The following is a 15,432-nucleotide window of genomic DNA, read 5'->3' on the forward strand; positions in this document are numbered from 1 at the left end:
TGTGGATTGTTGGAATTAAGGAAAATACTCATATGTGGAAGGATTGTTAGATCTGTAGAAACCAAGACAAATAAATAATCATAAAATGCACACTGATTTATGTTGTTCGGCCAGATGTGCTTACTTCCATTGTGAGATGAGTTTCTATTTCACTATGAATGGGAGAATAGGGAAACATTGTTCGTCCTCACACCTCTCTCAACCTACTTACAGAGAAAGAAACTCGCTAGAAATTTATAGTGAAACCTTATATAAGAAATTTACAGAAATACCCATATAGTCTAAGATAAAAATTTACAGAAATATCCTATAGCCCTCCGGAGTCGATCCACTTTTGCCACAAATGGAATTCAAGACATCGTACCCCCAACTAGGTCTCCCCATCTCTATACTTTTAAGGTTCAACACTCTTGAAGCAGTGGCTAAAGAGTTTACCTTGTATCCAAGTGTATTGATAAACAAAATCAAAAACGGAAATCTGATCTCACAGGTCAGTTATCCACCCCACAGATGTTTATGCTATCTAAGTACCTATCTCTAAAGTCTGTGGATCAACCTATGTTGATTTGTGATCTATGTTTTAATACACGAAATTATACTGTTGGTTGGGCTATAATTGTTCTTTTTAATTCCAAATTCACTGTTCTTTGAAGAACAAACTGCTATGTTGTGGGATGTGATTATGGTGGATGTAGCTTTCTTTTTATTCGGTTAATTTTTTTTTTTGTTGAGTGTATTTGGGAGCATAGTCTACCAATGCCAGTTCTCCTTGTGTTTATCTCTCTCATTTTCTTATAAGCTAACATCTCTGTTCCTATCAAGTAAGGAGAGAGATAGTCCCAAGAAGCATTGGTGTAGGCCAATATGATTTTAGGTATTAACGTATTCGTCTATATCATTATATTATTAGAATTGATAATACTAATACCTAAAACCACGTAGACCACGTTCTTGGACAGAAAATAACTTTTCATAAATTAATTGAGATGAAATTTAAGAACATTATCATAATGTAAAGCTAACTCCAATGATGAAGAGCTACTTTATCATTCCCATTTGTATTTCAACGCATAGAAGAGAAGTTCAAGTGAGCTGTGAGAGGATGATTCGTACAAAAGGAAAAGCTATAAAGATCACATTCTATTTCTTAGAGCACTTTTGTTTTTTGGTAAATATCTCCTAAAGCACTTTGAAAACCTTAGGCACTCGCTATCACTTTACAGATTTGCACTCTCAAAGTTTTGCCCTCATCACTTAGCACAGTGAGATTTGGAAGCCAAGAAGTTAGAGCCCATAACCGAGAAAATGTAAATTTATGCAGTTGGTCCATGGAGGATCCAGATTTATTCCCACCCATCCCCACTTAGGAAGCTGATCCGAACTCATGGCTCTAAGGGTGTTAATTTGGCACTGAAATCGACCGAATTAATGGAGATCAATACGCTATTTGTATGAAAAAAGGGTATCTTTCATGATTACATATGATATCGATTTTAAGACAAAATCATTTGATATATATTGAATCGTACTAGTTTACTTGTGTTAACCAAATATCGAATATCAAATTATCAACTATATATATGATATACGATATTTCCCGTAAAAGACAAAATAGACAAAATCATCATATCGAAAGATTCAAAATCATACCAAGCTGGCTTTATTGAAAATTTAGATTGGTCTCGATATAGCACGACTTCAGCATCTACTCTCTATCTTCTGCACTGTATAATATTAAAATACCAAAATCGTATTAATTAACACATGGATCTACTAAATTTTTTTATATAAATATATAAAACATAAAATCTATTAAAGAATAAAGATCCATGTAGCTAATCCCATTTAGTTGAGTTTTTTATCATGGTGGGCCATGTGCCCTTAACTATTTTGATGTCTTCGAGGGTATACTGGAATGACAAAATAGGAAACCAAACCAGAACTTCCGTTTTCTGTCAGAGAAACTCTCGGCGCAACCGTCAAAAAACAAACCTTCCTTCTTAGACGTTTCTTCCAGGTGTGAATGTGATTTCCCCGACTCTCTCCTTCCTCGTAACTTTCCTTAATCCTTACTACTCTCTCTGTCAAATCTCAATCCACTTTCCTATATTTAGGATTCGTTAATCTCTTAACCCTCCTCCCAAAGACCCAAAGACCCAAAACCCTAAACAGATCGAACGATTTTTCCCTAATTTTCGTGAATTGGAATTCACCCTTCTCTTGATCTGTTGATCCATGTCTGCTTTGGTCTTTCGAAGAGGTACAGTCACAAACCATGCCTCTTCCATGGAAGAAATCCCATTCTGGTCGGGTTTCTCGTTTGGTTGCCGATCTACGTTCTTCTCGCAAGCATGGAGGATCATCTCTCGTCGTCGAGACTGGTTTTCCGACTTCCCTCATAGATCTAATCGTCAAGAATCGTGATCGGTTGAAGAAGAAGAAGAAGAATAAGAATGGAGTAGCAGCTTCGGAGGAATGGGAGCCCATAGCTTTCCCTTCCAGTCCCATTTGCTCTTCGGTTTCCTCTTCCCCGAGTTCGAGTCCTTCTACCGGTCTCGTGGCTTCAGCTCCGATTGGTAAGGAAATCCTTCCACTTCCACCTATCTCTTCCAGTCTCACTGCCTCTTCGGATTCATCTTCGGATTTGGTGAGTTGGAGTCCTTCTACGGGTCCCGTGGTTTCAGCTTCTCAGATTGACAACTCAAATCGGCCGCCGTTTGGTGTGGAAATCCCCCCTTTGGTTGCTAATTTGGCCACGGATGTAGCGTCTAGAGGAACGGTTCGATGTGTTGGAGCTTTTACGCTTATTGTCATGGGGCTTTTCATGGTGATTCTTGGTTTCGCAACAGAGAAGCTCGCCGTTGGGATAACGATATCGACGTTCCTTCTTCTGTTTCTTGAATTGGTCGCTGTTCGAGCTTTTTACTTCCATAAACCATGTCCGGATTTGCAGAAGAGCTTCAACAATTTCGCAGAAAGGGTTCTGTTGTTCTTTGTTCGGCGGAGAAGGGAGCCGATCACGGAGAATCTATCCAGTTTGACAGAAACTGAGCCTTTGCATTTTGATTTTGATTCGCTTAGTAGCGAAAGAAGATGGGGTATCAATTTGGTTGATGATTATCGTTCCTATAATGAAGAAGAACAACTCGAAGAACCCGGTTTCGACTTGATTAATAGAAGATGGAGTTCAGAAACAGAGATCCATTTGCTTGAGCGAAGATGGAGACCAGAAATTGGTTTTGATTTGAGCGAGAGAAGAAGTATAAGTGCTTCGATTAACATTGATAAAGCTCGGGCCAAAGACATTTCATCGGGTGAGAACGGTGAAGCTCAGAGCTTTGAGATTCAAATTGTTCAAAGTACAAATCTTGGAACCCATAAGACAATGAATGGGAGACTCAAGTCGAAGAAGTTGTTCAAGAAGCTGGTGCCAAAGAAGTTCCGTAGCCATAAGAAAGCATTTGATCGGAAGAACAAGCTAGAATCAAGTGAAGAAGAAGCTAAGTGTGAACAAGGAGACCCAGAAGATGAATTAAAACCAGAGGAACTCAATAGCTCCGATGATGTTTCACAAGTCGACACTAATGGAGATCTGGTTGAAGAATATGGTGGAAGCACAGAGGATACTTATGGGTTTATAATTATGGTTTTGATTGTTCTCTCTGGGCTTGTACAAGGTCGATTTATGGCAATTATGCTAACCATGATCTGGTACCTACTGGTAAAATCAGTGCAAACTGCGAAGAGAATCTGAAGATATCATAAAATCATAGGAAATATGAGAAGAGGGAGTCGATGGCTCCATTGATCTTAATATCAGGTCATCTCTCTGAGAGAAATGTTGACATTTGTGAGATATTGGTGAAAGAGAACCCTTATGTATTTATGGTGTTCCTGGGTTCTTTGTGAAATCCTCCCAAGCTCAAGATATATGTATTATCAGAGCTCAGTGTTCTTGAAGGTTCAACCTTCTGTTGGCAAGACTACTTTGGATGTGGTGCACTTTGGAATGGTATACTATAAATTTTAAGAAACAGTTTGTAACTTGTGCCTAAAGATGTCAAATTCTCTTTTATGTAACATGTTTCCTATTTGGAAAGATATATTCCTTCAACATTTGAGGTTTACTTGGTCTAATATGCTCATTAGTGTGTTGCCATCTCCCCTTGAAGGCTAATGTACCAAAAAATAAAATAAAAAATTTTGAGGTAACCAATGACTGCATCAAGGAAGGTGGAACTCTGGCAGTCTAGATGTCCACACACAATCCCTGTTTTCAAGGGGTAGGGGTATCATTTCACAGCCCCTAGAAGTAGGAGCTGTGTGTGGACGTGGGAACCCTAAATGGAAAGAGTTCTTTCCCCATAACTAGATTACTCATCCACACTGTCATCCTGTCACACAGATGGTGGTTCCCTCAGGCAGGTCAGATCAGCTGCAGCATAGATTTTGTGTTTCGAAGTTTTTCAAAAATATTTCTCCTGTCGGGTCAGGCTGTGGTTGAGGTTGGGTGTGAATGTATAGATACCTCGGCATCCCTGTCAATCAAGCCTATTTTGGAGGACATTCTCAAGTTGCAATTCTATTTTGGGTCTTGCATTTTTTTTCCTTTTTTCCAAGAGAGGTTAACAACTTTAGTTAACATCCTGGCAAGGAGGGTATTGTTCATACCAGGCAGGATAGTCTGACCCATTTCCGATCTATGGATCAAAAATCAATGTTTGGCATCCATGAGTCTTTCCGGTTTTTCTAAATAAATTCACTTTCACTAGGGGAAAAAAAAGAATGTATAGATACATTCGTATGTGTTTAGGGATGTTTATACTCGCACATACACATCTATATATGTACAGCTGCATTCATACTTGTAAAGGTATAAATTAACATCATTACAGAGAGTGCTTTTATTCTTGCCAACTTTGTGTACTGTTCTTCAGAGTTTCTATATCCAGTATTCTGAGTCTCCCCATGTATTCAATATTCTGAATGTTCAAGTAATGAGTATAGCTTTTGGGCTCTTCATGTAATCAGATTTAGAAGTGCATCTTATGTGATTAGAGAATTGCTTTATTTAGGAAGTATGAACGCATGCTCACCCTAGTTTACACGTATTGAAGCGTTTAAAAACCTTAAAGACAATATTATTTTGATACGACCCAACTTTACTATCAACTAGGGGTGTCAATTTGGCTCGGTTAACTTGAGCTTGCCCCAACTTGCCTTGAACACGGGTAGGGCCTGGGCTGAGTTCTTGGGTTGAGCCCAGTCTGACCCCATATACAATGTAAATAAATAAATTATAAATATGCAATTTTTTAATCTATCGACATCACTCAAACTCTATACATATGTCTATGTTTTCTTAATTTATTATGACAAGTTAACAATATTTTTTTAAGAATGATTGGTGTTGGTGATGTTTTCTCTTTCTCCTTTTATTTTTTTAGAACATATAGAAAGACAAATGTCAAAATATAGAGGCAACCAAGGTCAATCAAGGCCAGCCCGACGTTGAATGACAAAAATTAGGAGTTGATAGGGTTAATCAATGATAACCCAGCACAATCAATGACAAAAATTAGGAGTTGATAGGAATATGTAATGTTCACTACTATTACATTATTTTCTTACACAATAACAAATGTGGGTTGATTTGTCTCCATAATTTCTTATCCATCTGCTTCAACCAGGTCCTAAACCCTTTTTCTATGCCCACTATTTGTTAATCTTCTTGGATTCCAACTATCTAAACTTTGTGAGGCACAGATATAAGCTTGGACCCCTTTTTCTATTGAAAGGGGGTTGCTTTAAAGTAAATGTAAGTAAGGATGTCCCCTTTGCATTATACTAATCCCCCCTCCCCTCATGGGGGAAAGATTCCTGGTTAGGTATGATATTGGTTTGGGGTAAGGGTGTTAATCAATTTAGTTTTGGTGTAAGTAGTTTGATTTGTTTCAATTCGATGAAAGTTTTTTTAGGTAAAATCAAAACTGAATCATAAAACTTTTTATCCAAACGACTTATTTACCTTATTTACCTTCAATTTTTTTAGTGAAATGGAAGTAAATTTTAATATTAAATTGTATATTATTATATTTTTTTCCATAGTTGTTTAATATAAATTTAATCTTTTCATCGAAATATATGTAAACTTAACATTGAATACCTTAACGTACTATGTATATATTAATTGATTTATCGGTTTACTTAAACGATTTAACTATTAAAAATAATATGTTGGGTCTGTCTGGAACTGCTGCTCTGATAAGTGTGGCTTTGGTGTCCCTAACACTGAAGTTTAGAAGGAAAATATTGGGTTTGGTGGAGGGGGGAGATTCTCCATGCATTTATGCTGTTGTTGGAGTCTTAATATGGTTAGAGAGGTCGCCAACCATGTCGGAGCTATCAGAAATAAATGCTTCTGGAGGTATGAATCAAAATCTAATCCCAAATTCAAACTAATGCTTTTTTTTTTTTTTTTTTTTTAAGAAAGAGAAAAGCCCCCCACCCCTCAAAAGAAAGCACCAAGAATCTTATCCATGTATTAACTGCTTGCTTTTCAAATAACACAGTTGGAGGAAAGGATACTTCTTTCTAAAACAACAATTGTGCCTGAACTTTCTGTCATTTCTGGAAGACCCTTTCAAAGTTTTCACTTGCCTTTTAAATAACAATGTTGACAGTTGGTTCAGGTTCTTTTTCAACTAAAATTGGTTCATTAGATTCATATGGATTGGTCACATCCTTCATGATTACATGTGTGAAGTGGAAAATTTTGTGTTGGAATATTCAGTAAATATTGCTAATAATTTTTTATTCAGTAAATCTTGCTAATAATTTTTTCTCAGTTGTTATTTATCTAGTTTCTAATTTTCTAATTTCTCTTATTTCTATGAAAATGCCTCTGGTGCAAGTGTACACTTCATATTATTTCAATTAAATTTCTTATAAATATTCAATTATTCAAGTTGAATAATTATGATATGTTTATGCTTAGGGCCCGTTTGATTTTGTTTCTAGAAAAGATTTTCCTGTTTTTTTGTGCTTAGAAATGGAAAAATATCTCAAAAACTATTTGATTTTTCTGTTTCGTTTCACTTGTTTTTCAAAATAGAAATAGAAATTTATACATATTTCTGTGTCTAGAAACAAGAATGGAGAAACAAGTCAGACTTATTTTTCTGTTTTTATAAACAAGTGGGAGAAAAAAAAATTATGAAAAACCCAATAATATTTTGCATGACCTACCCCAACCTCAATCCATTGTTAAAACTTCTCGCTATCTGGAAGCGGTAACTCCAACTTGGTTGTGCGAATCACATAGTTCCGAATTGCCCTCATCCTTCTGAAGCTCATCTTCACGAAGCATGCCTGCAACTCTCACTTCATGCTTTCACTGGTGAGCTGCATGCCTACAACGTCATGCCTTCACTCTATCTCAAACCCAACTACATTATTGAAAATGTTTCGAAAAACAGAAAAATCAAACATAATTTTGTAATTCCAAAAATTGTTTCTTAGCACAGAAACTTGAAAAAACTGTTGTTTCTAGACACAAAAACAACATAAACAAAATCAAACAGGCCCTTAGCATCATAGGTTTTTCAATAGTTCATCTTTTCATTCCTCAATTTCATAGTATGTTAGAGCTTGATATTTTCTTCTAAACTCCATTTGTTTCAAGAGAAAACCCCATGTAATTGGAAAATTATTTAATAAAATACAATATTATTTGAAATTTCCATTTCATTTGGTTTTATTGGTGAAAAAATAGAGAGTTAAAAAACAATTTTATCCATGTTGAATGGCCATCAATCTCACTCCCTATCGCTCCTAGATGGTTATTTACATCAAGCAAAAAAGAACTCTCTATCTAAGAATGTGGCCTATGCCAATGCTTTCATATGTCTATTTCTCTCCTTCTTGTTTAAAAATAAACAACTACCCCTTATTTGTGGGAGGAGAGAGAGAAACACAAGGAGCACTGGTGTAGGCCACATTCTAGGATAGAGAACCGCTTCCCTTACATTTTAAATCACTTTGGGATATTACACATTTTGACAAGAAAAGTAAAAAAAAAAAAAACATATTTTCAAAAGAGAAATAAACACATAAATCAATCATTGCATCATTATGATTTTTGTATTATTATGTTTCTTTTTTTCTTGACAACAAAACATAGCTAAGTGTCCTTATCGATATTGGCCTTGTCCCAGTGCCAATATTTAGGCTGTGTTTGGTAGTCATTCAGTCCCAGAAAAATGGTGTTTCATGTCAAAAGCAGAATTTTCAGTTTCTATGTCAAAATTCTGTTTTTAAAAAAAAAAAAAAAAAAATGGTGTTTGGTGAACCTGTTTCAAGAACGATTACCTTAGTTGTTCATTTTTTTTTTGTACTTGTAACGAAACCTAAATGACGGAATAAAATTTCAATGTTCTATCGTTTTTGCATTTCTAGGCTTTTTCTTTTCTTTTTCTTTTTTTCCTTCAAAAAAACAAAAAAAAAAAACACCAAGTTGATATCAAACACTTTATTCTATTTTTGTATTCCCATAGAATGGAATTTACAATGATAACAACGAGATTGGCTCTCAAGATTTGAAGATAATCCCCTTCTCTTCTTCTTCATCTCATGTCTCTTTCCCCAATGGTTAGATCAGATGGATCAAATCACAAAGTTTGTATGTTTGCAGGTTTTTGCTACTACGGTCCAATGGGTTTGAAAAAAAATTGCTAGCAAGCCCATCAAGCCCACGGGGCTTCATAAGGCCCAATCTGAAACATAGCGATTTTAATTTCCTAATTATACATAGGTTTATATAAAGCTACACTTGGCCCCGCGATATACCCAATGATCTCCTCCTGCATGGTGGGCCCTAGCTTCACACTATGATCTCCTTTTCTGATGGAAAAAGGAAATTTTAAAAGACCGATGGCCATGAAGTGGGGTACACAACTTTCTTTTTATCCATTACGTGTCAAAGGGACTACCGTCAAACTTTTTGGTAGATTTGCACTTCTGGGTGAAATATTTCCACATTTTACTCTCAAGGGCTCACAGCTTGCACTTACTCACTGACAACAACGGGTGGGGCTCTCGATGCCACGTAATATGGGTCCCACATATAGATAAAAAAGAAGACATTCAACAGACTGAAACACCCCTAAAACATGCTTATATTCACGAAAAGCCCCTCTCTATGAAAAAGAAAAGTGAGAGATATGGATATCTCTTCAGGGCAAACATGAGATTTCACGCTTCCACAAAAAAGAAAAAAGGATTAGTATTCCACGCCACTATTGACTCAGTCATATCCCGACCATATCGGTTTTATTTGGTTTAGCTATTTATAGCTATTTCTGTTTAGGCGATATGTAACGTTTTCTTCTCCTCTTTTGACCCAAAAGATAAAATTGACTATTAACAAATCCTTGTAATCTTCACCCAAAAATTTAGAAAGATCCTTCCTGCCTGTAATGAAATGGATATGGATATCAGATTCTTCAGGGGAGGGCTCAAAGCCCTTCCAAATTCCAAGGAAGGACACTACTAATCCACCTATAAATACCCTCTATTTTTCATTCCTTTCACTTCAACTTTCCTCAACCTTTTCCCTATCTTAAACCTTCTTTTCTTTTTTCTTTGTTTTTGGTATTCTCTCTTCTATTCTGTTCTTATCAATTTTCCCTGAGAAAATGACAGTCATTGTGGAACAGCCAGAAGTTGGTAAGATTCTTATGACCTATCAGAGAAAAAATTAAAATTATACTTGAGTTCTTATTCTCCCTAAGAACTAAAGCTTCTCTTCTTTTTCTTTTTTTTCTTTTTTGGAATATGCTGATATTGAGATCTGGTTATTGTTTGCAGGAAACCAAGAACAGGAAAAGAAGATCCATGAAGAGACCAAAGAGTTGGTGCTTGATGGTGGATTTGTGGTGCCCGGATCCAACACATTTGGTCAAACCTTTAGGTCTTTTTTCTTCCTTTTTTTTTTTATCTTTAATTTCTGAAACGGGCCTCAAATTTTATTTTAATAATTTGTACCCTTTGTTCATGGACTCCTGATTTTGGTCCAAAACACTTTATTTGTTGGCATGGGCTTAGGGTGATCTGAGCCTAGAAGCCCAAGAGACACATTTAGCTTCATGGGCCATGGCTGTGTTGGATTGAAACTAGTGCTGATAAAGCTTATATGATATTTGTTCAACAGGGATTATGATGCTGATAGTGAAAGGAAAAAAGGGGTCGAGGAGTTTTACAGGCAGAATCACATCCACCAAACAATGGACTTTGTAAGTCCAGCCTTTTATATGAAATTATTAACAGCTTCATGAACAAATACAGAGTTTCAGAATTGAAAGCATAGTTTTGATTCTATGAGTTGATTTTGTATGAGTTCAGGTGAAGAAGATGAGGGAAGAGTATGGTAAGCTGAACAGGGTGGAGATGAGCATATGGGAATCCTGTGAACTTCTCAATGAGTTTGTGGATGAAAGTGACCCAGACTTGGATGAACCTCAAATTGAGCACTTGCTGCAGACAGCTGAAGCAATCAGGAAAGACTATCCTAATGAAGATTGGTTGCACTTGACAGGCCTTATCCATGGTATACAGACCCTCCTAGAATTCCTAAATTCTACTCTTCATTTAATTAATACATAGATCCCCACCCACCCCCCACCCCCCCAACACATCTTTATCTGACTAATCAGCTTGTTCTTGTATGGCTTATAGATCTTGGGAAGGTCCTTCTTCACCGCAGTTTTGGAGAACTTCCTCAATGGGCTGTTGTGGGTGAGAATCAAATTTTCTTATGAAGTTTATTATTTCACCTGTATATGGACTAGTCCTGCTTTTGTTGTTTCAAATTGCTCATAATATTCATATTACAGGTGACACATTCCCTGTTGGATGTGCTTTCGATGAATCAATTGTTCATCACAAGGTAATTAAATCATCTAACAAATTACAATTTCAGATCTGCTTAGATGTTAAAAGCAAATCACTAACATAAATCTGAAATCCTTTTATTTCTGTGAATACAGTATTTCAAGGATAACCCTGATCACCACAATCCTGCATACAATACCAAGAATGGAATTTACTCTGAGGGATGTGGCCTTAACAATGTCCTGATGTCATGGGGACATGATGATTATATGTACTTGGTATTCCCTTTAAACCCATCCATACTGCATTTTATAAATGTAATAATTTTGCTCATGAAAAATGGTGAAAACTAACTATACCCTTCTCTCTATAGGTGGCAAAGGAGAATAAGACAACTCTACCTTCAGCAGCACTTTTCATCATCCGATACCATTCCTTCTATCGTAAGTACTTATGTTAATGTATTCTCTAATGTTCTACACTTCTACTCGTATAAGAATAGAGTAAGTTTTGTAATGATCCTTTTGACTGAAAAAGAATTTCCAACCTATCATTGCAGCTTTACATAAAGCTGGAGCATATAAACACTTGATGAATGAAGAGGATGTTGAGAATCTGAAGTGGCTTCATATCTTCAAGTAAGATCTCTTCCCCCACCCCCACCTCCCCCCACCCAACAAAGAAACCTTCTAGTTGGAGAATTTTTTAAAATTTAACTTGTTTTCATATTATTTGCAGCAAGTATGACCTTTACAGCAAAAGTAAAGTGCGGGTTGATATTGAGAAAGTCAAACCTTACTATCTATCCCTCATCGAAAAGGTGAGCTTCTTCTACTGTTATTTCAACTAATTTTTTCTTTTTCATTTTTCATTCCCTTCTTGTTCTTAATTGGATGAATGTGGTTGCAGTACTTTCCCGCAAAGCTAAGATGGTGAGATGTGATGGTTCAGCTATGCAAAGTTGATTATGTCCATAATGCAGAGCTGTAGATGCATCATCGTTTTCTTCTTCTTTTTTTCCTTCCCCACCCCCCACCCCCCACCCCCCACCCCTTTTGTTAGTAGAATGTCAATGGTTTGTCTACTCCATTATGTTGGAGAGTTAATAAGTAATAATATAATACTATGGTTTCATAAATTTCTTTCTCCATTATCTGCTCCATTGCCTTTCTGCTTTGATTATTCTAATTAGTGAAAAGTTAAAACCTAAGAGGCTAATTACCCTCCATATCAATAATCCAAGATGATTAAGAAAAATGAGATGGAAAATATTTTATGTAAATATATTCAAATTTAAAATAAACAAGGCATGATGTGTAGAGCATATTTTTAAGACCAAGCGAGGAGTGAAGACTGAAGACAGTGTATCAAGAAAAAAAACAATTTATTCAGGTCTTTATAATTTGCCTCTTAACATGGCTATAGACTAATAGTGATTCTAGGAAAATGGACAATATTAATAAACAAGGTGATCCAAGACTGCATACCAAAGCATATTCTGTCCTTTATCAGTTTACAGGAGAAGAGAGTAACATTAGTTGAGGTCCATTTTGTGCCTGCAGAAACAGAAAAACTCATCTTTGAGAATTAATGGTCACATGTATGTAGAAAAAAAGGTGGACATGAATTGAGAAGTTAAAAGTTCTCAACTGCTTCAACAATATTCATTCACTTCCTTTCTTAACTAATGGAATGGACCTCAATCAACCCAAGCCTTATCCCAACCATTTGGTTGTCATTATAGGAGTATTGTTATGCCATTCAACTATCTTGCATAACAAAATATTAACTTAGTTCAATATTGTCAAAGAGGATATCCTCAAAGATACTGAACAAGGAAATTGTGAGACTAGCATTCAGTTCAACTCAAAGTTCATGTGCAGTTTGTGAAGTGGAGAATAATTATTCAAGTTGTTTGCCTCACTTTATTGATTTGCCAAGTTTTGGAGCTCAAATTTCTGAGTTCATTAAACTGTTAAATTGTTACAGGTAGTAGCCTGTTCAGTTCACAAATCCCAGCTGATTGAATTATCAATGATTAATTTTTTTTTGAAAAAATGGGTTTCTGCAGGAAGTTTCAAACAAATTACTGATTGGGTGGGGAATGTGTGCTCAATCAGACCACAAAGAAAAACTTAGACTTTTCACTTCACTTGTCTTGGTTAAGATCAAACATGTGAATGAATTCTAGTTCTGATATACTAGGCCTAAATTCCCAGAAAATGACGAATCAAAATACAAAGTACAACCTCAGTAAACTGATTCATAAAGATTCTGCTTGAGCAACCACATAATCACAAACCAATATGCAATATATCAAAATCTGATTCACCACACAGGGACGGGTTTCACTAAATCAGGCAACAATGAGAAAGCAATATCCACGTTCAAATGAAAGCTAATAATTGTTTTCCACATCAAGGTGATGGCCGTACGCATGTTAAACTTGACCCGAGAATCCCAAGAGGTGTTCAGTTGGCAAAGACCAATACTTAAAAATTAAGAGGTCTGGAGTTCAACTCTTTTTTGGGTTTAACTAGGAAAAAAAAAAACTTGACCCGAGTGACCCACAGATTGCAAAAGTAACATCTGATGTTTTTGTTTCACACTTTCACCCAATGATTTAAGAATCAGTTCCCACAATAACCTTACCAGCACAACAGTTAAAATATGCCAGTACGGTTTGTGGGAATCAGAAACTCATATAAGCTACAGTGAGTGGTATTTAAGGTCCCTATGAGGAAGTTTTCTCCACTTCCACTGTAGGACTACATGACCAAGAGATGGTGCCGCTAAGGAATTATGAAAATTCAAAGTAAAAAACTGTGAAAGGATTGTGCTGACATTTAATAACACATGTAAATATCAGATCAGAAATCATAAATACTTTGTTAAAAATTTTGACTCGCATATCAATAGAAGTGTCGAGGAGAAGCAGCCTAGTTCATTCCCTTCGCTTCCTGGGCCAAAGCAGTACAGTGTTTCCTAGCCACATCAAGGATTGGGGCTTCTTGCTACGCTACATATATTTCAAGTGCTCATCTTAACCAAAAGGTTTCCCCCTCAAACCCACCACCCAAAAAAAAAAAAAAAATTATGTATATATCTCAGATTGAAACCATACAGCATATATCCGATCTCAGACAAGTACTTGAACGAGGCCTGTTCAGAGTGGCACCCACATACATGAAACCATGAAGCATATACACGAGACGGCCTGACATTGTAATGCAGACTCCTCATCAGAACCCTCCTTAGCAGAAATACAAACAGAGGTACAAGCGCTGAACTGCCAAATTGAGATTAAACATTAAAATTCCCAATTCATTAGGTTAGAACTCATGTTTGGAGCCAAATAGAAAATAAAGAGATTAAATGTTAAGAGACTGTCCCATGCCAGCCATTTCCACAGGAAAAAGAGACTGCGATGACTCAAATACGAATTACATCTTTTGGCACAAAAACGGAGCAACGGAATCGACCCCAATATCTTGTGCACATTGGCTACTCTACCAAACCCCTCATCCAAATTCCAAGGAAGGAACTGGTGAAGCTGACGTCTGTGAGGAATTTTCACGAGCATATAATGAGCAAGTTAGAAAAACACTTTTACCTGCACTCCGAATTCAAATACCCAGCTTTCAAGTCATTATAATGTTCTTAGCTTAATTATGGAGCTTGATTTTGAACGCCGAATGCTGACAGCACTAGCCAAGCTAACCATTACAAAGAAGGCTTCAAACACCTCTTCTTGACTTACCTTGAACCGAAAACCAGCATTTCCTTGTATCTTAATAATGGCAGCCAGCTCCCCAACCCTGATGGTAGTGGCTACACTTCTTATGTTAGGCCTTCTTCACTGTCCAGTGTAACCCGTTGATGCAGCTTGGTTTCCTAACCCAGGTATGCTCCATCACAACCATAGCCGTCGCCATCGTTGTTATTCTTTTGCAGTTATAGTGTTCTTCGAAGTTTGATTTTAGATTGTTGATGAGTTGTGGACTTTATAGTGAAATGAGTGCAGAGCTTGTTGGATGAAGCTGACACCCATTGTCCTGCCTGTTTGTGCTGCAAACCTCTACCATCCGGGAGTCACGTTATCGATGCTGTCCTGCTCCAATCCAAACTCAATCTAATTCACCTGCTACGTGTCGAGTTTCAATCAGGCCCTCCTACGATGCTTGATCCACACTTGGAATTCACTCAATCTCTGATTTTAAATTGATTCCAAATGTAAATCAAACACGACAGTAATTTAATACAATGACCTGATCCAGACTCTGAGGCGTCATCTATTGATAAATATGTTGATTCATCCAATGTAACTAGAACTTCTCTTAAACGATGACCTCATGCAACAATCTCACACCATCTAACTTATATGAGATTATTAGGTTCCTCTCCCAATGCCTCATGGGCATTGATAGAGTGAGATGAGATGGGGTGATTACCTCGAGGGAGGGAAACTCATACCGCATCAGTGGAGGCACGAAAAGTGGTATAATTTACATGGGCCTAGGTAGGGGTGTCAACGGTCCGGGT

At 36.7% G+C, this 15,432-nt stretch overlaps 2 protein-coding genes and 1 long non-coding RNA gene across 4 annotated transcripts; 2 read left to right on the plus strand and 1 right to left on the minus strand.

Moving 5' to 3' along the window:
• The first annotated feature begins 1,922 nt into the window (after nt 1-1,922).
• Nucleotides 1,923-4,137, plus strand: LOC122089955. Its single transcript, XM_042659739.1, has one exon. The coding sequence runs from the start codon at nt 2,276-2,278 to the stop codon at nt 3,752-3,754; it is 1,479 nt and encodes a 492-aa protein (XP_042515673.1). The 5' UTR covers nt 1,923-2,275; the 3' UTR covers nt 3,755-4,137.
• A 4,947-nt stretch (nt 4,138-9,084) lies between these two features.
• LOC122089622 (inositol oxygenase 1-like) lies at nt 9,085-11,962 on the plus strand. The gene is made up of 11 exons (XM_042659343.1): nt 9,085-9,726; nt 9,868-9,970; nt 10,211-10,292; nt 10,402-10,606; nt 10,735-10,794; nt 10,893-10,945; nt 11,046-11,168; nt 11,264-11,333; nt 11,450-11,528; nt 11,629-11,710; nt 11,800-11,962. Exons 1-11 carry the CDS (start codon nt 9,696-9,698, stop codon nt 11,824-11,826), a joined length of 915 nt encoding a protein of 304 aa, XP_042515277.1. The 5' UTR covers nt 9,085-9,695; the 3' UTR covers nt 11,827-11,962.
• A 295-nt stretch (nt 11,963-12,257) lies between these two features.
• On the minus strand, nt 12,258-15,351 carry LOC122089632. Of its 2 annotated transcripts, XR_006143344.1 has the most exons (3): nt 14,504-15,351; nt 14,015-14,179; nt 12,258-12,446 (listed from the first exon to the last, which is right to left on the minus strand). It is a non-coding gene; the product is annotated as an uncharacterized LOC122089632 (long non-coding RNA). The 2 variants fall into 2 exon arrangements; XR_006143345.1 differs by having other exon boundaries at nt 14,015-15,351.
• Between the last annotated feature and the right edge of the window lie 81 nt (nt 15,352-15,432).

Source organism: Macadamia integrifolia, chromosome 2, assembly GCF_013358625.1.
Source record: "Macadamia integrifolia cultivar HAES 741 chromosome 2, SCU_Mint_v3, whole genome shotgun sequence".
Classification (NCBI taxonomy): Eukaryota; Viridiplantae; Streptophyta; class Magnoliopsida; order Proteales; family Proteaceae; genus Macadamia; species Macadamia integrifolia.